The sequence below is a fragment of the Crotalus tigris genome, unplaced genomic scaffold, assembly GCF_016545835.1.
Source record: "Crotalus tigris isolate CLP2741 ecotype Arizona unplaced genomic scaffold, ASM1654583v1 scf7180000017666.379230911805:20528666, whole genome shotgun sequence".
Classification (NCBI taxonomy): domain Eukaryota; kingdom Metazoa; phylum Chordata; class Lepidosauria; order Squamata; family Viperidae; genus Crotalus; species Crotalus tigris.
Genome location: NW_024096552.1, coordinates 17,424,785 through 17,449,353, shown reverse-complemented (window position 1 = coordinate 17,449,353; position 24,569 = coordinate 17,424,785). Strand labels below are relative to the sequence as shown.

The following is a 24,569-nucleotide window of genomic DNA, read 5'->3' as shown; positions in this document are numbered from 1 at the left end:
ACAGGCATTAAGCATTTGTCACAGATGCTGCTACACTTCTGATTTTTGCCACAAGATGGCAGTGTTTCATAAATCACTTATAAGTAATTGTATTTTTTTTTTTTTAAGTATATGGTCCTGGTGTATTTTTCCATTTTTAAAAAATATTTGTGGAAAGCAGAAATATTTCCCCCCACTTTTTTCTCTTTTCCCCCACTTAAAATGACACTTCATTCAATAATTTCAGTAAATAAAACAATTCAAATGAAATATTAATTTTTTTCTACTCATCTTCCAAATGTGTAGTGCTATGACTTAAAAAAAACCCTAAAAATTGGGTGTTGTATATATGTGCCTCTTGTTTAGAACTATGAACATATGATTTCAGGATATAATATCCTGAATGCCCTATAATATCCTAATATCCAGAATATAATAAGGAAATAATAATAAAGAAAATCCCCACAGTTTACAATAGGGGTAGAAATGAGAATTGGCAATAAATTAAAACAGATATTAGTACCCAGAGTGAGACACTCATACTGAGATTGCATGAGAAAATAAGGATTGGGGGGGGGGGCATAATAGCAGTATTCCAGTATTTGAGAAGCTGCCACAAAGGAGAGGGTCAATTTATTTTCCAAAGCACCAGAGGACAGGACAAGAAACAATGGATGGAAACTAATCAAGGAAAGAAGCAACCTGACAGTGAGGACAATTAACCAGTGGAATAGCTTTTGCCTTCAAAAGTTATGGGTGCTTCATCACTGGAGGTTTTTAAGAAGAGGCTGGAAACTCACTTGTGTGAAATGGTATAGGGTCTCCTACTTGAGTAGGGGGTTGAACTAGAAGACCTCCAAGGTCCCTTCCAGTTCTATTCTAATTGATTAATTGATTTGATTGATTTTTGGAGAGTTTCCATAAATGAGAAGAGAATACTTGTTGGTTTAGCTATATTGCATTAGTTTCAGCAGATTACTATTAAATCAGAATATTTATTATTCCCCACCATTGGCCGTGCTAACCAAATTCTTATTGTAATTTAGTAATACATGGATAGTCATAAGTTCCCCATATTCTTACATTTTTCCTGAAAAGTCTTCAAGTTTATTCTGCCAAAGACTAAGAAATTTCTTGTAGTAACTGCTCAAAATAAGCTTGTCTACCACTTAACTCTTCTATTGTAAATACATATTATGTTGTTTCTTTTTGGTATTGTATTTAGTGTACAGTCCATGAAATTGAAGTTATGAAAAACTCATGCCGGAAGTTTCAAGAAAAGCTGGATGAAATTGAGCAGCACGTAGCAGAACAAGAAGCTTTATTTCCCAATATTCTGTTGAAAGAGGGACTGTAATGACATCACATGTACATGTCGTTATCATTTTATTGCACGTTGCACATTTGTTGTGCTTTTATAGTTCCCCAACAATATATGTCTGCCCTCTGCATTGTAGAGGACAGTAAGAGCTACAGTATCTTTAAAATAATGTATAAATGTTCACAACAGAATAGTCTGTAAACAAAAATCATTATGGCATAATAGCAAGTGAGATACGTTTTACCTTCTTTCCCACTTGGATCTGCCACTACTACATCTCTCCAATGATTTGATTGTGTGGGAGGGGGAGGAATTCAGTATTCAACAAGATTAAAAACATTTGTTAGTTTTTCATTTACAAAAATCTCAGTAGTTAATGTTAGCTGGGCATAATCATCTGTTGAAGTTAAATGTTGCAACTCTGATTCTTTTGGCCAAGTGGCATGATCCCATACTGCTCCCAAATGCAATAAATTAATTAGATCAAGATGTTGTATTATATTTTGGCCAACAGTTTTTTTACCTTTGCATTGTGATTAGATTAAGCACCCGGTGCTTTGTTGAGAATTGTGCTGCTACTTTCTCTCTTGTCTCTGTGACATGTTCCACAGAGATGTAAGGCAACGGATGCAGACCATGCGACAAGCTGTTTATCAAGAAGTGGCTAGATTGGAAGGCCACTTGCAGGGCTGGGCTTGCCAGGCCATGGAAGGAATTCTAATGGTATGCTATATGAGCAGATTGCCTTTGATTGAATACCATGTTTTGCATGGGACTATCTGGGGTTTTTTAATCTCTTTATTCAGGGTGGAGTTAGGGAGACTGAATGGAGCTGTGCATTCATTGGCTGGATGCCTAGACAGAGTTCTCAGCAGATAGTTTCTCTTTGTGCCCTGATAGGATAGTTGCTGCCTAGGATTGAAAGCTCAACCTTCATAGTGGGAGGCGAGTGTCTTCACTTCTAGGTCACTGTGCTGCTTATGGGACTATCTTTGAATAACTTTGGAAATATGCTAGTCCCACAATCAGAACTACAACCAGGGCACTTCAGAGCAGTGTATTTCTGCAGTGTCTTGTGAAAGATTCAAACAGAATTCACAGATGTGTACTAAATACTTTTTGAGCAATTTTGCTGAGCAATCTTTCAGCTTATTTGGCCAAACTAAGTAGGCCAAAGGAAAAGCAGCATATCTTTGATCTCTGATGAACATTTCCTTAAGTTCTTTCTTAGAGAATATGAACTCTACATGGGAAGAATTGAGAGCCAGAATAGGTAAGATTTTTGTTTCTTTAAACAATAGCAGAGATTTAGAAGAACACTCATTTTGTACAGTTCTTTCAAGAATTGCCCTGGAGATTTTGAGTAACCCTTTGAACAGCAATGTCTTCTATATTGAAAAAAAAATGAAAAAAATATCCATGCCATTTAACTCTTTGAGGAAAGGGTTTTTTTCAGCAATACTTATATCCCTGCACAACAACTGAAAATTATGAAATTCAATTTAGTCTTTTATGGCCACCATCAAAGAAAGCTATGAATGCTGTAATTTTGTAAAAAGTTACAAATGGTGGGAAATATTTCTAATTTTAGCAAAGAGATAGTGTCTTGAATGAACAACTATACTACTAGCTTAGACTTCCGGTTTGCCATCACGGCCGCTGCGGCTGCTAGGTGAGCTTCATTTTCTGTGTTCGATTTCGCACTGCTGGGAGACCCTGGAAAGGATTGAAAGTCACCCTGTAGGGGTGACCAGCAAGGAGGGGATCCCTGCTTGATCATGGGAGGGCAGTAGCCCTTCCACTTGATCCGGGGCATTCCTCCAAACTGGCCATAGAAATATGGCTCACCACTAGGCTTCAGACAATCGAGGTCAAACTTACTATCAGGCACTCCAAAGCAACATAGATGAGACTGGGTGAGATCTGAACCTCTCTTTAATTCCAAGTATTTTTTTTCTCCTGCAAAATCTGTCCAAAGTATCTTCCCCCCTGTGAGGAGAGAGGAAAGGGAACTTTTATCCCACCCTCTAAGAATAGCTGCGACTGACTATTCAGGGGAATTAAAACACTGAAAGAATAACCTTAATCTAACTGAATTTATATGCTTCTAGAATTTGGGGACCAAAAGATTTCTTATTCTTATAGAAGACCTTTTTTATTTACAAAAAAAAAATAACATTGGAAAAAGGATTATAAAAAATTTGGACTTAAAAAACTTTAAATGGCATTGGCAACATCTTGTGGCTAAGTTTGATATTACAACTTGTTATTGTCTAAAGGAGACTTGGCTGGAAATTCAGACTACAGATAAGACTTTTTCAACCTTGACAATTATCAGCTGTGAGAAGCTTAGCTGTGTTCTATACTCAGTTATAAAATTATTTTCATTATACGACTTTAAAGCTCTCCGAGAATATGGATGAAGACCAGGAACAGATTCTCCTTATGTTAAAAGCAATACATGAAATCATTCTTTCAGCTTCTGATGAAATAAGATGCTACAGAAAAGAACAAGATGTCAGCCTAGATATACGAACTCAAATTTTGACTACAATTAAAGAATCAACTACACAAAACATAACAAAAGAAGTGGAACAATTAAATAGTATGACAGAGGATTCAACTGACCAACAAATACAGTCAATGGAAAGTCCAGAAAAAGGACTGACAACATTGAAAATAGAAAAGTCTTTCTATATAAATCAGAAGAAACTTGAGGAGCAAAAAGAAGAACAGACTGAAGGGAAGATAAGCATACCAGGACTATTATGGGGATCTGGCAAAATAGAGAGACGATTTATTAGCCCTTCCCAAAAAAATGGTGACTGGATAGTCTCTTTTATTCCAAATAATATATATAATAACAGAGGGAGATCTATTTGATGACCTAAAAGCACTAACATGAAGGGCGAGATGGCAAAGGAGGAAAGCTAGAATAAGGCTGAAGAAAACTGGGGTTTTGATTTATCAGCGAGGATTTTATATTACTAATTAAAATAGAATATACTTAAATAGACAAGATCTGTACTTTGATTATCAGATTTTGTTATGAATTGAGATAAAGAAAACTGGTCATTTAAAACTTGGAAGTATAAATACTAAAAGTTGAATTTGAATATTGATGGAAAATTAAAAATTGGGGAAAACAAATAAATAGGATAGTGATTGTTTATAAAGATTGAATGTAAAAGTAATTAAGATATGTAATAAGCTAAAATTTATTGATAAATGTAATAAATATGTTTGTATTTAATTGAGATAATAAGAACTATATTAGCTTAAATATGAGATAGGATATCAAGAGAAAAAGAGAAAATATTTGATGTTGATGTTGATTTGATGGAGAAATTTTGGTCATTAAATTTAAGACATTTGGAAACTAGTTGAAAATAAGAAATGTTATTTTCAATGAATCCGCTGTCGTCCGTAGGTAAGATCAAAAGGAACGCCGGTACACACTGAGACTCATTAACTGTTTTATTGTGTAGCTGAGACAAAGTCAGCACTGGGAGTGGTTTTCTCCCAGTGCATTATATCCATGTGCCCCACCCTGTGCTCCCGCCCCCACTCCCAAACCAACATCCGTTCAAATTGAATATATGCCCCACCCTTTCCCTGTGCTCTTCCTTTCCCCGACGGAATCCCGCCCCCGCGTCCCTTGGTCCGTGCGTCTGGTCCACGCATCAGCTGCCCGCTGCCAAACTCTCCCTGCCTAATGACCTGCTCGTTGGATGAACCTCCCCCATCTCTTGCCCACGCTGGGTTCGTCTGCAGAGGCATCGTGTTCTTGCTCTGTGAGGATACGGCCGCCGTCATCCGACTCGCTGGCAACAGCTGACGCTCGGGGAATCCCGGGCTTATCGGCAACAGCTGATGTTCGGGGAATCCCGAGCTTGCCTGCAGGAAGCGGACCTTGAGTGCTTCTGGACCCATTAACGGCCCGGTGCTCGTCGGCGTTTGCACGCTGGCTCATAGAGGCGTGTCACAGGTATAGGCCTGCCCGGTTCGGTCGTGAGTCGTGGCGGTGTGTGGCTCGGCAGCCTTCGTGGTTGGTGGGCTGTCGTTTGCTCTCCCCTGTCCCCGATTGCATGGCAAGCCTTTGGGGGCTTGACAGTTATATTGTATTATTAGTTAGATGATGTAAGATGGTGGGAAATAGAATATACTCAAATAGATAAGATGTGTATTTTGAATATTAGACTTTGTTAAGAATTGTATAAAGGAAAATTTGGTTACCAAAAATTTGGAAATTATAAATATCAAATGTTAAATTTAAATATTGACAGGAAACTAAAAATTGGGAAAAACTAACTACAGGACATTGACTGTTTATAAAAATTGAATGTTAAAGTTAGTAGGTTATGTATAAGCTAAAAATGTATTGATAAATGTAACAACGCTATCTTTACTTAATGAATATAACAGTGATGGCGAACCTTTTAGAGACCGAGTGCCCAAATTGCAACCCAAAACCCACTTATGTATTGTCAGGTGCCAGGGGCATGGCCAACTGGGTGGGCATGACCCTTGGGTAGGCGTGGCTGCGAAGGTAACGGCAGACTGAGTGGGACTAAAAAGTTCAATCAATTAAAACCAACTTTGTGAGATCTTTTTTTTTTCAGCGAGAAGTTGAAATTGATTGATTGATTGAACCTTTTTTTTTTTGCACACAGTGGCAGAGGCCTAACGCAAAAAGGGTTTTTTTAAAAACCCAGCTGAAGGCCTAGGACTGGGGCAATGGCATGTATGCCCGCAGAGAGGGTTCTGCATGCCACCTATGGCACACATGCCATAGGTTCGCCACCACAGGGATATAATAAGAATTGTATTAGTTTAAATATGAGACAGCAGATATTAAGGGAAAAGGAGAGGAAATATTTGATGTGGTAGTTTGAGATTTGTACTAAAAAATTTTGTATATTATTGAATTATTAATTAACCCAGCTACCATGTTGCTTTTTAAATACTTAAATGTAAAATTAGAAAATCAATAAAATATTACAAAAAACTCCACTATACTATTAGCTTAAAGTTTGTTGTATCCCATCTCTATTTTATGTTAAAATTCTGTTTTCACTTGGGTTACCAGACCTGGCCTTCCAAAAACAAACAAACAAACAAAAAACCCAGCATTACTGAATTTGTTTGCATGATTTTTAATCAATTTAAAGCAGTGGTGGGGAACTAAGGCTTTTATGACTTGTGGACTTCAACTCCCAGAATTCCTGAGCCAGCCATAAATCATAAAGGGGCCATAGTTCCCCACCTCTGCTCTAAAAAGACTGCAAAAATGAAGCTGAGGAAACACACCTAGTCTGTAGTGTATTCAGCACTATTCATTGGCCATATATAATTTTACAGAAATTTCCATTGCAAAATATATAAGAGACACATTATACAATTATTATTTTTTTGTAAAAGTTTTATTGGTTTTTCACAATAACAACCTTAGTGCCTTGTGTACAGTATGTTGTCTTGGTTCATAATTTTTTTAGAAAAGAATATACAGTTAATAGTTAATAAATAATCAATAATTAATTTTTATATTTCCGTAATTAGTATATCAATTAATATTTCCTTGATCTTCTCTTCTAGTATTCTCCTTTCTGCCAACATTAAACAAATATAATTTCTAGTATTTGATATTTTCCATATTTAAATGATTAAATAAAAACATTTTGTCTATATTTATACCAACAATAGTAGTATCCATATATAGCATTTTTTTCTTATCAGCTTATGTTATTTTTGTAAGAGTCATCTTATTGATTCACCATATATCTTATTTTCATAAATCTTGTTTAAGTTCAATTTCTTTGTAGCATTCAAACAATTCTTGTCAATCATATTTTCCCCAGTATTTAGCATCTAAATATCCAAATTTTCAATGTAAATATATCATCCAGTATTTTCATATTTCATATTATATATATATTACTTATCTATCATAACATCTATCCTAACATCTTTCTAGTCAATTTATATTTCATGTCTATTTGTAAAAATTAGTTAAATCACTATATATCCTTTTTTCAGAGTTCTTATTAAGCCTAATTTCCCCTCAATATTTCAATCATTCCTTAATCCTAAATCTTTTCAAACTTAATTTGTCTTTAAAATTCAAACTTTTGCTTCACTTACAACATCCTAATATTTTTACATTTTGTATCTTATCAAAAAATACTATATACTTATATCTCTTATCCCACTTATTCTAAGGTCCCTTTATGGCCAAAGTTATTTGTTTATTTAGCCATATTCAAACAAGTGTTTAATCATATAATATTCCATTTGGTAGGGTGAATCCAGTCTCTTCAGCCCATCTCTAATCTTCTTCCTTTGCCAAATTGTTTTCCAAATTAATATTTTCAACTTGTCCAGTTCTTGTATTTTTGTAGTTATTGTTAGGAGTAGAGGATATATAGTAGATAGGATGTATGCTTTTTGTCTCCCAAACTATGATTCTTCTAGCAGTGTCCATTTTGTTAAGTCTTCTTTCTTCTCAGGTTTATTTTGACGTTCTAATGCATAAGGTATCTTTTCTATATTTATTATTGTATCCAAGTCTTGTAAGTTTTTTCTTGTTTGTATTAAGTTATAATTCCCTTCATTTGTAACTTCACAGTTAAGTCATTTTTTTCTAGTACACATTCTGTTGTCTGGATTGTTTGTTCATTCTTTACCATCATTCTTTGGATGTATTTTTATTGTAGATTTAAGTTAAAAGTATATTCACTTATATTATCAAAGTTATGTTTAATCTCCTTGTGGTTTAAGTCTATTGTAGTTTGTATCTGTTGTAGCATTGCATAAATTTCTGTCTTGGAAAGTATTTATCTTGTCTTGAAGTGTTTCTAAAGGACTTTGATCTTTCAGGCTAAATCTTTCAGGAATAGATATTAGGTGTGGCTTTCTATCATTTTTTGATGAGTATGTCATATCCATGTTGTCTGCCCAATAAAATCAATGTTTTATCACAATTCTTTCTTTCAGGAGTCAATTATCAAATCAATATATTTAGCCAGCTTAAATCTTTCCTGTAACTTCCCTTCTCAATAATTTGTCATAGATCAAAGTTTTTAAACAGTTCGTAAATTTAAACCATTATCAAAATATTTATTTTCCTTCAAACACTTTCTAATCTTATAGCCAGCCCAGTATTCAATCTCTTCTCTGTTCCTTAGCAGCTATCTTCTTAAAGGTTATTAGAGTTCATGGAAACAGATTTTTTTTCTTTGTTTTGGGGCATTGTCTTTAATGTGCTATATTATCATTGTCCACTAGATGTCAGTAAATATTTATTTTCCAGCTCTTTCAAACAAAAAGCTCTTATTTTTTTCTTTTTTATGTAATTCAGTCAAAATCCTTTAGAATATAATCTTAGCAGTTTGTTTTAGTTTCTAAGTTTGATCAGATTGTATTATTTTGAATTTATTTTCAATAAGGTTCTTTCCTCCTTAAAGATTAATTCCATCTATGGGGGAATGGGAATGTAGTCCCCTCCCCTCACTTTCGGAGGTTGTTTGCTTTGGAGATTTTTTCAGGGACTAGTTGTGAAATAAAGGAGAGAAGATCAAATACTCTCACCAATTCCAAGCACACTGTTCACCATTGTTCTGGCTAGTGCTCTGGGACTTTGGCTGCAGGTAGCTTGGGATATACACTGGCATGTGGCTAGCCTTTTTCCTGTCGGTTTGGAGGTCTTTCCCCAGATCAAACGAAGTGATTGCCATCAGTTCGTGATCAACGGGGTACCCCTCCTTCACAGCCACCTATATGGGACGACTTTGGACCCATCTAGGTCCCCCTGACAGGGCGAATTGGCTGTGGGGAGCGGAGGTCCGCTCTCATGCAGCCATGCACTATGAGCACAAACTGGAAGTCAGCTTTCTGAATCTTTTAAATAAAACAAAAAAGCCAAATAATATAAATTTTATTTTATATACTTAAATTTATTTAATTTATTTAAAATCAGTAAAAGAAGCATACAAAGTACATAAATAAAACAAAGTAGCCAAATTTTCCATATGTTTGAAGATAATGCTTCCCAACATTCATATAATAACAATGGCTCTATAGTAAATTTCCCAGTTCATTCCATGCACAAATCACATTTGTGGACTAATTTCTCATTTTCAAAGAGAAGGGGATTGTATTATGAAAAACAGACCAAAGCCCTGAAAAGTTGTGTGGAGTGGCTATTTATGAACTCTTTATCAAATATGGGCTGCAAATTTCCGGACAACAACTAAATGGCAATGTCTGTCTGTCTGTCTGTCTGTCTGTCTGTGTTAGAGTTTTACAGCTTTCCAGTGCAAAAATAAGCCCAGAAAATAAGCACACATTCAAAATGAGCAGGAGGCATAGTTTAAAAAAACTTTATCTATAAAATATATATAATGTGATACATACAGTTTCATTCAGTTCTTGGCAATGTGGTAGAGAACAACAACTAACTCAGGAGATCAAGACACAGGAACAGACTAACTACGCCCAAACCTAGGCTGGCTCATATGCTTCTCACATCCAACCCCATGTCTCAGTTAAATAATAGTTCCCATTGGCTGGTTCATTGCTATGGCTATTCCAGTTCAAAATTCTTACACACTGACAATCAGTCAGTCAGTTAGTCTGTCTGTCTGTCTATCTATCATCTCCTACCTTCATTATAGCTAGCTAATAACTTTTTTTGCAGCAATTGGATCAACTATTAAATACACAGTCTCCTTTATGCTCAGAATTTGGAATTTCTGATTCATGGGAAGAAAATGAAGATAAGACTGGACACTCCTTTCCTGTTTTCTGTGCCAGAGCTGGATGTGTTAAGGCAGCAGTTCTCAACCTTGGGTCACGACCCCATTTGGGGTCGAACGACTATTTCACAGGGGTCGCCTAAGACCATCGGAAAACACATATTTCTGATGGTCTTAGGAACCGAGACACTGCTCCTCTATCCATCTCGAGGCGAGGGGAGCAGGAGGGGGGGATGAGGTGGAGGAAAGCCCGAGCAGGGAAGGATCTGGCCCAGCGAGGGTGGAGCCGCATTCGGGTGCTGCTTCTGGAGCTCACAGATGCTGGCCTGGCTCTGGCGTGCTTCGGGGTAGAGGTTGTCTGCTGTGTTGCCACCAGGAGCCTCAGCTGGCTAAAGCACCTTTCAAAGAAAGAGCCCTCCTTTCTCCTGCAGGGTGACCCAGCCAGCAGCATCCTATTCTCGTCATTTCAGGGAGGAGGGAGAGGAAGAAGAAGAAGAAGAAGAAGAAGAAGAAGAAGAAGAAGAAGAAGAAGAAGAAGAAGAAGAAGAAGAAGAAGAAGAAGAAGAAGAAGAAGAAGAAGAAGAAGAAGAAGAAGAAGAAGAAGAAGAAGAAGGAGGAGGAGGAGGAGGCATCCGCCCAGCAGGCTGCTACCTCTGCCTCCTCGCGATGGAGAAGTGCTTTGAGGCAGATGGCAGGTTATAAAACTGACGCTCGGCTCAAAGGGGGGTGGGGGTGGGCGGGCCTATGAAGCCACTGCTCCTCTGTGGGCGGACAGATAGCTGGATGGCTAGGAAAGTTCCCTGACTCTTCTGCTGTGGAGAAGAAAACCAAGCTTCGGGATCCCACACAGACATGACTGAGCTTGCAACAAGCCCGGCAAGCATTATGTTGAGGTGGGCGGTTTATAAAAGGAAGGAGCAGTCTCCTCATGCTCCAGAGCGGGGGAGGGATGGTGGTATGTTTGTTCGCTTCCCTGAAAAAGCTTCTCGGGCCATCTCCATTGCTAAAAGATAATGCCCTTGCTTTCCTATGATGTCGAAGGTGTCCTACATTAAGAAAAAAACAAAACACAATCCCCATGCAAAAACAGTCCACCCGTGATAATGCAAAACCTAATGAAGAGCATAGCTGTTTTTATTACTCTTATCATAACTCTGAGAAGTAAGTTGATGGCAGTTGCTGCACAGGAGTTAACTGAGCTCCCAGATAGCCCATCCTCACACAATTGGAAGTTTCCCTAAATTCCCAGTGATAGATCACACTAATGATAAATGTAGGAGCTTTGTTCCTACTTATGTGGTGAGCATAAAAGTATAGTAGCTTTTTCCTCTTTTCCCATGGCAGCTGATTCACCCTCCTCTGAGATCCCTGCAGCCCTCCTTAAGACAGCACATACTTTTTGATTCCTGCTGCTCGATCCCTCTTTCTCCCCCCCCCCTTGATGGCTTCCTACTTGTGGGATGCGGGGGAAGGGAGCACCATTTCACTACAGGTGGGAGAAGGAAAACTGGTCCAGGCAGTGAAAAGGGAAGAGATCAGGGGGGGGGCTTTGGAGATGAAAGTTGCTTTGGGTGGATGTTTTGGTCTGCAGCATGTGTTTCCCTTTCTCCTCCTGCCTGCCTTATCTCTGTTTCCTAGTGTGCCTTTGGAAAGCCGGGAAGGGGGGGGCAAAATGAATCTGCTCCTAGTGTGGAATCAAGAAGCCCCAAGGCAGTGGTTCTCAACCTGTGGGTCGGGACCCCATTTGGGGTCGAATGACCATTTCACGGGGGTCGCCAAACCATGCTGTCCGCCATTTTTTTCCTTTTTCCCTAGCTGTCCTACTCCCTCTTATTAGTGGCCACACCCACTTGGGGGTCACCACAACATGGGGAACTGTATTATGGGGTCACGGCATTAGAAAGGTTGAGAACCACTGCTCCAAGGGATCTTTTATTGCAGTTGCTGCAGTAATGCTCCCCATTCTTCCTGCCCTGGCTGCTGCACCAAAAGTTGATTATTGCTCAGTGGAACCAGCAGTGGGGTGGGAGGAAGGAATGGATTTCCCTTCTGCTGCCTCTGCCTCAGTGGACAAGACCTCCTTCCAAAAATCTCTAAGATTCTGGCAGGCACAGCTCCAGAATTGAGCTATACTGGCTCAGGAATTCTGGGAGTTGAAGTCCATGAGTCATAAAAGAGCCAAGGTTTTCCTTCTGCCTTCTTCAGAGAGAGAAGCTCTGAAGGTCATTAGGATCAATTGTCCTGGAAGGACAGGGATCCTCTTCCACACACTCAGTGAATTTCAGCTAGAGGTAGAAAAATGGACAGTGGCTAAGGCTGAAGAGGCAAATTGTGTGGGCCACGTCACACACATCGACAACAAATGTCTACAAGCATAGCTCCCCTTGAGTATCACCTCAACTAATCCTTATTTTCTCCCACCCCATAAGCACTCCCCCCCATACAAAATCATATTAATTTTTCACAGGTCATGCTTAACCTAATCAGGCAACTTCAAGGGCTCATTTAAAGAAGAGAAGAGGTCAGGTCTCCCTTCAGAGCCATAGTGGAGCACCCATAGTGGAAGCACCCATGCTTCAAGACAAAATTTCATTTATTTGTAATTAGAAATAAATATTTCACAATATATAATTACATATTGTTTTTGTGATTAATCACTATGCTTTAATTATGTTCAATTTGAACATGTAACAATGAAAATACATCCTGCATATCAGATATTTACATTACGATTAATAACAGTAGCAAAATTACAGTTATGAAATAGCAACGGAAATAATTTTATGGTTGGGGGTCACCACAACATGAGGAACTGTATTAAAGGGTCACGGCATTAAGAAGGTTGAGAACTACTGTGTTAAGGGGATACAACACAGTCCTCCAACAAGGAGTGCAACAATCCCATCAAGTCCTTCAGCTACTTTCACCAGGCAAAATAAGCTGCATGCCTCAGCTTTAGCAACTGAGACCAGTTTGGTGTTAGTTCCCAAGGAGCTTCACAAGAATAAAAAAGAAAGTAAAGGTCCCCCTCAGCCCAAAATAAACTTCAGGGGCATTATACAGAATGTAACAATTGCTCCTCAATGCTTCTGGTTCCTAGAGTGGAGATGGATGGAACTTTTCTTCTCAAGTTTTCTGTTCTTTTTTTAATATATTTTATTGATGTTTTTTAACATAAACACTTTGATATTTGGTAAACAGCATGTTGTCTGGGTTTATATTTATAAAGTAATCACTAACAATCAGTTTCTGTATTCCAAAGTCCACATGATAGCTTTGCTTGATTTTCTCTTCTTCCAATAATATTCTCTTTCCAACTTTAAATTAATACAATTCTTATTAATTTGATAGGCAACAATTAAATGTAAAAATTGTATTTTAATTTTTCTACCAATAATAATCACATCAATATCATGCTTCTTTTTTATGTTCATCTTGATTGTTTCGTCATGAATCCTGTTTACAATTCTTATTTCAATTTATTTTCTGTACAATGTTCAAAACATTCTTGCTGGTTAATTTTCCCAGAGTTAATTACCTTAAAGTATTTAAATCTATTTTCATGTCTTAAAAAGTAAGTAAGAAAAAGATACAAAAGAAAAACGTAGAAAAGACGAGAGAGGGAGAGAGAAAAAAAGGGGGGGAGAGAAAAATAAGAAAATAATATACTACTTAAAATACATATCCCTCTTGAATTAGTATACACTTATTTCCAATTTTTTCTCTTCTTTTTACCCATAATTAAACCTATGTTTGATCTTTAAATGTTCCATTTAATAAGTCCAACCATCTAATATTTTAACTCTATTCAAAATATTTTTTTTTCCTTTTTAGTTATCCATTGGAATTTTCTTAAGTCAATTACATTTAAATATTTAAAACATTTTCTTTATATTGATCATCCCAAACATATTTGTATTTCTCATATCAAAAAACAAAATAAAAAAGAGAAAAGAAAAAAATACTGTCTTACTTGGAGAGTTCATCTCTCTTAAACTAAAATCTTTCTATTTCTTCAACCATATTCAAACAGGTGTTTAATTTTTTAATATTCCCTCTGAGGGACCCCATCATCTAATTCCTTAATTCTCACTTTAGCCTTCTTCTTTTGCCAAGCAACTTTCCTAATCAATATATTCCATTGAATCAAAGAGTCTTTCCATAATCTTATAAATGTTGTTGTGGATATAGTAGGCAAATCAAACATCATATCTTTGTAAAAAGATTTTGCCCATTCGTATTCATTGAAGATTTCTCTCATCATCCCTTGTCTCTCCATTTCTTGTGGTACTCCCAACAGCTCAGCAATCCATTTTGTCAAATCTTTTTTCTTATCCTCAAATTTACTTTGTAGTCTTAAAGTACAAGTTATCTTTTCCATGCTCAATGTTTCTTGTAAGTCCTTCTCCACTAATTTATATTCAGTTGTCTGCTTTACATGATCTCTCTCTTTTTGTTTTCTGATCATTTAATTGTTGTATTGTTAAATTGAGAATGCATTCATTTAAATTTTCAAATTCATTTTTAATTTCCTTGTGGTATGAAATTAATATCATTTGCATTTGTTGTAACAGAACATATCTTTCCTCCTGGTAAGTATTTATTTTTTCTTAATATGTTCTTTCTGCAGATCTCTAATGCTCCATAATGACCAAAAGTCCTTTCTCTGCCAATCACTTTAAAGTCACAATTTAAAAATATTTATAACCCAGGAAGGTCAATTTTTTCTAAGTTTTATAGTTCTCACTTTGTAGATAGTCCACAATGTTTTCTTTTCTTTTGTTGCAGCTGTTCTTTTTTAATCAAAGCCCTGACAGTCACTACAGGCTTTTCTTTCTGGACTGTATATTTAGGGCAGTATTTTCATCCACCACTAGATGTCAGCACCAGTCCATCTTTCAATTTTCTGTATTTTCCCCCATAAACTTAATTTGCCGCTTCCGTTTAGAGGATGGTGGAGCAAAGATTTCCCCCCCTCACTTTCGGAGGATTTTTACTTCTGGGGTTTTTTCTTTTCCTTTTTCCAGGAAATCGGTCAGGTAGAAGAGAGAGAATCAATATTCTTATCCAGTGCACTCACGCTGTTTACAATCATGCTTAATTTAGTGCTTTTTGGCTTCTGCTGCATGTAGCTTGGGCTAGTCACGAATGACGCTAGCCTTATTTCTGTAGCTTTTTGGAGAGCTTTCTCCAGACGTCTGGATCAACCACCATCTCCCCAGGATCCTCCTTCCTTGTCACCTCTCCGGGGTGGCTCTGGGCCCATTTAGGGTCCCCAAACAGAGAGAAATCAGCCATAGGGCTTGGATTTTTGTGATCCCTTGGCTGTTGTGCTAGTTGCGCAGAACCAGAAGCCAAGTTTTCTGTTCTTTGGATGTGTATCAGGAGTATAGAGGGGAACACTTATTGTTAAGAAAGTGAGTGTTTAGATAGTCTGCATTACACAATATTTATACAATTTATGTTTGTTTCATCCAAAAAAGGGAAGCTATAAGATGAAAGAGTGATTGTAGGGAAGATGTAGCACTTGTGTTGCTTTGTAAAGTCTGGCCCTTTTTTTACATACAATATGTCATGATGCTTATAGGTTCTTAAAGAGTAGAGCTTGGGTGTCATTATACACATTTTATATTTTGACTTAATCATGGCTACTTTTGTGGATGCCTCTGAGAGTGAAATATAACTTAAAATTTCATATCAATGAAACTATGCAGAAACTTTTCACTCTGGTTAAAATATTGTGTGGATGGCACTAACTGAATAAACAACAATGGTGCTCAAATCCATCTCATATACCATCAGTTGCCAATCCATACTCTAAAGCATCTTACACATCTTGTATATTACTATGTAACATCTTCTTTGCTCCCTAATTAGTACCAATGAAGCAATCATTAGTCCCTTATGGGTCCTAGAAGTATGTTCAAGAGGCTATAAGATAAATAAGGTAAACTGGATTTCGCTTCAAGGGAAATTCCCTGATCTCAAAAGAAAAACATTTCTTTTTAGACCCTATAAAAATTTCCACAACTTTCACTTCTGGCAGCAGAAAGAGAAAAATGGAGCATTAATGGGAAGTGCCTGAATATGTTAAAGAAGCCTTTCCTCTGAAAAAATTCAAAATCCCTCAATTATATCTCTAGTTCTAATATGTGGAGCAGATTCAGATTACATCTTCACTTGCTGGTCTTCTTAAATTACTTTATACTCTATCTTCAAATTTTTGCAGCCATTCAAATATAATAATTATTTCTGAGAGCATCCCAATCTTACTATAGTATTTAATTCTAGTCTTAAAGTAATTACATTGGAGTACATTTACAAGAATTATCAGCCAACGTGGGAAGAATGAGGAAATAGAAATAAAGGATTTGACTACTTATCTGCCATTATGAACTGAGCTAAATAAAAGTTCTATGCAACTCAAACACCTATAGATCAAAGTAATATGTTTATGCACTTTAGGGGCATCAGTTGCATATTTACAAATTATCATTGAAACAGAATGCAGAGTTTGCATATTTCCTAAATCATATTGCATTGAGAATCATTAAATTTGGTGTTTGAATCTTGGTTGAGAATATTATTTTTACAGACATCTTTTCATTTTCTGATTTGGAATGTTGTAGAAGGGAGGTTTGCGTAGAGATCAAGGGAGCAGCTCAGCAATATATTTCCAGGAAGAACAATTGATTCATTTGAAGGCCTTTATCATTCTCTCCCTTTCCTCCATTGCCAGCCTTAATAAATCCTGGCACCTTTAGCAGAAAAGAGCTATTTTAGCCATTGTTATTTGTCTAGCCCTTGTGATTGTAGGTAAATATCTGCATTTGCAACTGTTAATCTATTCGTTTCTAACTTTTGTCTTATTATTTCTAATTTTTATTAGCTGAAAAGATCTTTCCGAAGTTCTTCAAATAATGATGCATAAGAAGGAAGGGAATGATGGAAACCATTCTACTTGAAGCATTATTTTCTAGAAGAAAAAACATTTGAACCTCTTCAAAGAAATGGAACTAAGCTGCTCTACTATGTGACCTTTTTCCTTAAATGTCCTTGATTTCATAAGTAAATATATTGAAACAAGATAAACATGGGGAAAGACCTGATAATGATTTTGTCAAATAAATTACAGAGCTATCAGTATAAAAATCAACAGATCTATTCTGAATAAGGAAGTGATAAGAAAAATATCCTTTATCAAAAATTCTGTTTCAATTGCTTTGTTACTGGATTTTTTTAAAAAAAAAAACTTTACATGTAAGATTAATGCTAAAAGATAATGTGAGATAATTAAATATAATATAGCCTCTTCCAAGAATTTTCTGATCTCTGAACCATTTTTCTCCTGATATAAGCACCCTCTACTGGTGCTAGTTTAAAACAGCATAAGCATGAATTAATTGTTAATGGACAATTATTATGGCTGATTTCCATCATGAGAAATAAAATAAGAAACTTGTTTTTGCTTCAGGAATGTGATGCTCAGGTTTCTTTTGAGAAAATCTGTACATTTTACATTATTTTATTTTACTGTCTTGAAATTACTAATTTTATCACTGAATATATTTAAAACAAGAACATATACGGAAAACATACTATATATGGATCTTAACTCAATATTGATATAAACCCTCCTTCAAAATGTTAGGTCACCTTTCTAATATCTGTGTAACCCATTCCTCCAGTTTTTAAAAGTTGTCCTTATTAATTGATTTCTAATAATATTTTTATGTTGCATCTTACAGCCAATCAGATCAACAATATTCCTCAGAATTAAAATTTTCACCAGTTTTTACTTGTCCAAATAAATGTGTCTCAAATGCTATTTCTAAAATTTTAGATTTTTACAAGTTAACATTCCCCGAGTGTTATTATTGTAAGGAAGCTATCATAATACTGTAAATGTAGTACTAGACTAAAGAAAACCTCAGATTTTTTTTTTCAGTGATGTTCAGGCCTATTGTACTAGTTTCACAAATCCATGTACACCTTTTTTCTCTCTCTCTGAATTGGATATATGTGCCTGCAACATAGTTTTGTGATAGCTAATGCTGCCTTAAAGCTGATGTGCATTTTGGCAAATGTAATTGACAATAAAGATTAGTTTATTAAAGTGAAAAATGTCATTTATGTCTTCATTGTTTCTGAAGCATCTAAATACGCTGCATGTATAAATCCATTCCTTATTACATATAAATTTCTGTAACTAAAGAGTAAGGAATTATAATAAGTTTGCCTACCTAACTGTTTCAACCTGACTTCTTAGAAAAGCATTGCAATTTCTTCCTTATTCCATCCAATACTTCACTCAGTGTGAGCCACTGAATATTTCTCAAGCATATGAACTATTTGGGCAGCTTTAAGAGCATATGACTTTTGACATCAACATTAGCCCAGCTGTTGCTCCATGGCAACCATAACAAGAATGGAGGTGTAAAGGAGCACATGACACTGTTTGGCTGCTGTGCAAGCAATGTTCAATTTTTATCTATTGGCCGCTTCTATTCCATAACAGATTTCATGCATCAGTCCAAACTAAACTAAGTACCGTATATTGTAGTTTAAAGCAATGTATTAATTTGCAGTTTTCTTACCTTCTGCAGTTTATAGCAAAGGGTTCCAAGTGGAACCATGTGAAACAATTCATTATTTTTTGGAAGAAGCTCTTAAGAATACCCTCTTAAGGACTGAATTATCCTTTAATACCCACCACGTATTGAATGACTGTATTCAAGGTTACATTGGGCATTATTATACTGTTACTATTTCCACAGTTTGTATTTTTATGGGTCTTCGCTTTTTGTTAAACAATATTGAAAGACAAACTGGAACTGCTTATATTTAATATCACTTCATATTGATAATGCTATAGATCATATTCTGTTTAAACAAATGGAAACAGATGTCTGAAAGCTGATTAAATTAAACAGCACAAGGAGTGAGCTTTGTATAAAAACCTGATTTGGTATATCTGCCAAGGAGAGTTCAAAGGCTGTTTTTTTAAAAAAAAAAACTTACTGGAGTTTTCCCTAAGCAAAGTCAAAAGGATGTCAAATTGCAGTTTCACACTGTCGTTATAAATCTAGAACAGTGGTTCTCAACCATTTGGGGTCGAATGACCATTTCACGGGGGTCGCCAAACAATGCAGTCCGCCATTTTTTTCCCCTTTTCCTTAGCTGTGCTACTCCCTTTTATTCTATTGGCTTTTGAAAGTCAATAGAATAGACTCTCTTGAATAGAGTCTAATTCTGTTGGCTTTCAAAAGCCAATATGAATTGTCCAGGCTGTCTCTGCCCTGCTGAGCCCGCCAAAAGTCCCATTCTGCTGCACCAGTTGAGTAGTCCTCGACTTACGACCGGTTGAGTAGTCCTTGACTTACGACCGGTTGGGGGTCGCGGCATTAAAAAGGTTGAGAACCACTGATCTAGAAAGTTAAAATAGTAACGGTTCTATTGACTTTTGGCTTACATTATTCTACTTTAAAAATTTAAGAATTCTAGTAAGATTTGATTCATTTAGATTAAACATTTCCTTTCCAGTTACTTTCTGATCAATTGCATCTCTTATTCAGACCTTTAGGACAGATTCATTGCTGATGGCTATATTATACTGAAACTAAGCCGACTTACATATAATGAATGGCATTCTTTCCCTCTCTGTTCTCATTTTCATTACCCTTCATTTCATTCATTACAACTTATGCAACGAATTTTAGATCATTTCTCCATAATCTCCAAGTTGTTGTTAGTTGCGAAGTTGTGTCCAACTCATCACGACCCCATGGACAATGTTCCTCCAGGCCTTTCTGTCCTCTACCATCTTCTGGACTCCATTTAAGCTTACACCTACTGCTTCAGTGACTCCACCCAGCCACCTCATTCTCTGTCGTCCCCTTCTTCTATTGCCCTCAATCTTTCCCAGCATTAGGCTCTTCTCCAGTGAGTCCTTCCTTCTCATTAGGTGGCCAAAGTACTTGAGTTTCAACTTCAGGATCTGGCCTTCTAAAGAGCAGTCAGGTTTGATCTCCTCTAGGACTGACCGGTTTGATCACTTTGCCGTCCAGGGGACTCGCAGGAGTCTTCTCCAGAACCATAGTACCAATAGTATTTCCAAGTACGTCCCTTCAAGTCATAGCATGTGGTTATACGGTGCCTTTTCTTCTCCACCTGGGTCTAGCCAGCACCCTAAAGCTACTGTGGCTCCATTGCAAGAATCAAACTCTTTGTTACCTTCTTGGCATTGCATGGATTTTTGATGCCGTGCTAACGTTCCCTGTAGTTTGTTAAAATTGCACTACAACATTATCCTATCAGGTTCCTTGTTTTCTCTCATGTTTCTTTTTCATAGTGGTGAAAAATATAAACAACAACAAAAACTCTGAACAACTTGCTACCATCTACAGGTATGATGAAGCCACAACTATTTACAACAGCCAGAAAGCATGAAGTATTCTGGCACTTTCACTTAAGAAGGGAGGTGAAAGGAAATGGGAGTTAGAACAATGGGGAACCACCCATCTGATAGAAAACATGGCAACACAATCTTTCTTGCATTTCTCAGACCAGGAATAGATCTGATTAAATTCTGCAATCAATTAATTCAATGTTCAGAAGCTACCAAAAACTCCACAAATTAACTTTGCTACTATGTGCAGAAGGATCATTAGATTCTGAGGGTTTTTTTAAAAAAAATTCCTTTAGAGATACTGCAATCAGCCAATTATTTCCCACAATAATTAAATGGTTATGAACCTGAGAGTTGTACTCTTGGACTCATGCTTCCTAATGACTGGCATTCAGAGACATGTGCCTTAGATTCTACAAGAAACTCAACCACTGGGTTTGATCCAAGAACTTTTGCTTTCCTACCAATCCTAACTCAGAGGTTATTGTGGAAAGGAAAAAAAATCAACAAGTGTTATGATGGGTATTTTGAACTTCTGGACGGAAACTAAAATATATATCCCATAAATAAATAATATGTAATAACATTGTGTAGTAATTTGGATTTGTAGGGAGAAATTTGCTTCACTAGATTTTTTTTTTTTTTTTTTTTTGGGAGATAATGGTGACATCTCAGATACAATACACAAAATTGCAAGTGTGCTGGTACCACAGAGTTGCATAAAGACATTAAGATTTTGACAGTTTTATTTTTAATGTTTTGAGGAAAAAAATTTTCAGCAGCCTGAGATTCCTGCTTTCTCACTGCCAATCAGACTGCATCATCATATAATGTATATGCAATTATATGTTTCCCCGATATATCACCTTTCCACTTGTTTCCACTGAATTACATTTATTTACTATTTTAATGCCAAATTCTCAGGTTTTATTCCCATTTTATTTTAACTATCCCAAATCATCTTATCAGAAAAGTTTGTCAATTTTCAGTTCATTTATGTGTAATTTGAAAAGCATCAACTCTAGTACAAATCCTTGGGGAATATTAAATCCTTTCAATACAAAAAGCTTTCTGCTTTCTATTCTGTAATCCTTTCTATGAAATTCACAGGGCTTCCCTTCATACACTATGTAAAATGCCATGAATGTATTTGGGAGATGCTTAGGGTTGACATTTTAGATAGTATTCACTTCTTCCATTTCAAATCTATTTATGGCTAAATTGTTTTCTCTAAACAGATTAGAATTGCAATTCCAATTTAAATTAATAAATAAGCAGAACACTCAAGCCAGAATTCATAGAAGCACAATATAGAATGGGATCTCAAAGCTGGGAAATGGAAACCAAGTCCCAAAGGCACATTTTGACCTCCCAAGTATTGCTGGTAATTACTCTGCACAGAATGGGGAAATACTATTATATTTTAGACCAACAGCTGAACTTTAGAGGAAGAGCATCTGGACACTCCTTAGTGGAAAACATTAATGCTAGATTCACAAAGTCATTTTAAAGCTTTCTTTTCCTTAGAGGCTGTTTTTCAGAGACTATTTTCCATGAAACTCTTAAAGGGATTGTAATCTTGGCATTCTACTTTATCTGCAGGATATATGCAAGGTATGTGCACGCCGCAAAGCCACATTTTTAAAAAACTTGGTGCAGGGAGGTTTACTGAATCAAGATTTTTTTAAACACTAAATTTCATACTAAAGTGGTAGATACAGGGCCATTAATTGCATTAATAATATGCTAATTTGCAAAATATAAATATCAACAGCAGAGAAGCATGGGCACCAATAGAGCTATATGAAAGGGGACAGAATGTTGAACATATTCATACTGTCTTGTGCTCCATAAAAAATGTCTCTCAAAAGCTATGATTTGTACTGGAATATTGTTCAATATGTTCTTTATTTTTTAAAAATAATCCATTCAGTTATGTCTGATTCTTGGAAACTGCCTTGACAAATTCCTGCAGTTTTCTCAGCAAGATTTTTCAGAAGTGGTTTGCCATTGCCTCCTTGTTAGGGCTGAGGAAAATGGCCCAAGGAGACCAGTTGGCTTTGCATTTAAGATAGAATCAGAACTCATAGTCTAGCACTTTCTAGCCTAAATTAAGTTTGTTTGTTTGTTTATCAAATAGAGAATGCACAACTCATTCACAGAGCAACTGATGACTTAACACAGAATTAGATGATGCAGTAAAAGTGCTACATTCAATTTGCCAGCAAATTTGGAAAACTCAACAGTGGCCACAGGATTGGAAAAGGTCAGTTTACATTCCAATTCCAAAGAAAGACAATGTCAAAGAATGTTCAAACTATCGCACCATTGCACTCATTTCACATGCAAGTAAAATTATCCTTAAAATCCTACAAGCTAGACTCCAGCAGTATGTGGATCAAGAACATCCAGAAGTTCAGGCAGGATTTCAAAGAGGCAGAGGAACTAGAGATCAAATTTCCAACATACTCTGGATCATGGAGAAAGTTAGGGAGTTCCAGAAAAACATCTACTTCTGCTTCATTGACTATGCTAAAGCCTTTGATTGTGTGGATCACAACAAATTGTGGCAAGTTCTTAAAGAGATGGGAGTACCAGACCATCTTATTTGCCTCTTGAGAAATCTATATGCGGGTCAAGAAGCAACAGTGAGAATTAGACACAGAACCACTGATTGGTTCAAAATTGGGAAAGGAGGCTGTATTCTGTTGCCCTGCCTATTTAACTTCTATGCAGAGCACATCATGACAAAGGCAGGGCTAGAAGAATCAAAAGTTGGAGTTAAGATTGCCAGGAGAAATGTCAACAATCTAAGATATGCAGATGATACCACTCTAATGGCAGAAAGTAAAGAGGAACTAAAGAGCCTCTTGATGCGGGTGAAGAAGAAGAGTGCGAACGTTGGCTTGAAACTCAACATTAAGAAAACCAAGATCATGGCATCTGACCCTCTCAATTCCTGGCAAATAGATGGGGAAGAAATGGAGGTAGTGGCAAATTTTATCTTCCTGGGCTCCAAGATCACCACAGATGGGGACTGCAGCCAAGAAATTAAAAGACACTTGCTCCTGGGGAGGAAAGCTATGGCAAATCTAGACAGCATACTAAAAAGCAGAGACAAAATGCCAACAAAAGTACGTATAGTCAAGCCATGGTTTTCCCAGTTGCAATGTATGGCTGTGAAAGTTGGACCATAAGAAAGGCTGAGTGCCAAAGAATTGAGGCCTTTGAACTATGACGCTGGAGAAGAAATGAAATTCAATGGTGAAAAAAGCAAGGTTCTACATTTAGGCAAGAAAAACCAAATGCACAAGGACAGCATAGGTGGCACCATGCTCAATAGTAGTAACTGTGAGAGGGACCTCGGAGTCCTAGTAGACAATCACTTAAATATGAGCCAGCAGTGTGCTGCAGCTGCCAAAAAGGCCAACACAGTGCTAAGCTGCATTAACAGAGGGATAGAATCAAGATCATGTGAAGTATTAATGTCACTCTACAATGCCTTGGTAAGGCCACACTTGGAATACTGCATCCAGTTTTGGTCACCACGATGTAAAAAAGATGTTGAGACTCTAGAAAGAGTACAGAGAAGAGCAACAAAGATGATTATGGGACTGGAGGCTAAAACATATAAGGAACGGTTGCGAGAATTGGGTATGTCTAGTTTAACGAAGAGAAGGACAAGGGGGGACATGATAGCAGTATTCCAATATCTCAGGGGCTGCCATAAAGAAGAGGGAATTAAGCTATTTTCCAAAGCACCTGAAGGCAGGACAAGAAGCAACGGGTGGAAACTAATCAAGGAGAGAAGCAACCTAGAACTATGGAGAAACTTCCTGACAGTGAGAACAATTAATCAGTGGAACAGCTTGCCTCCAGAAGCAGTAAATGCTCCAACACTGGAAGTTTTTAAGAAGATACTGGACAGCCATTTGTCCGAAATGGTGTAGGGTTTCCTGCCCGAGCAGGGGGTTGGACTAGATGACCTCCAAGGTCCCTTCCAACTTTATTACTACTACTACTACTACTACTACTACTACTATTATTATTATTATTATTATTATTATTATTATTATTATTATTACTATTATTATTATTACTCCTGCGA

At 36.7% G+C, this 24,569-nt stretch overlaps 1 protein-coding gene across 1 annotated transcript in view; it reads left to right on the top strand.

The window, feature by feature from the left end:
* The window catches only part of ITPRID1 (ITPR interacting domain containing 1), a 52,455-nt gene extending 50,276 nt beyond the window's left edge, over nucleotides 1-2,179 (top strand). Inside the window, 2 exon segments of the mRNA XM_039336359.1 lie at nucleotides 1,205-1,332; nucleotides 1,912-2,179. Of these exon segments, the coding sequence (XP_039192293.1) occupies nucleotides 1,205-1,332; nucleotides 1,912-2,179 (396 nt within the window).
* The last annotated feature ends 22,390 nt before the right edge of the window (nucleotides 2,180-24,569 follow it).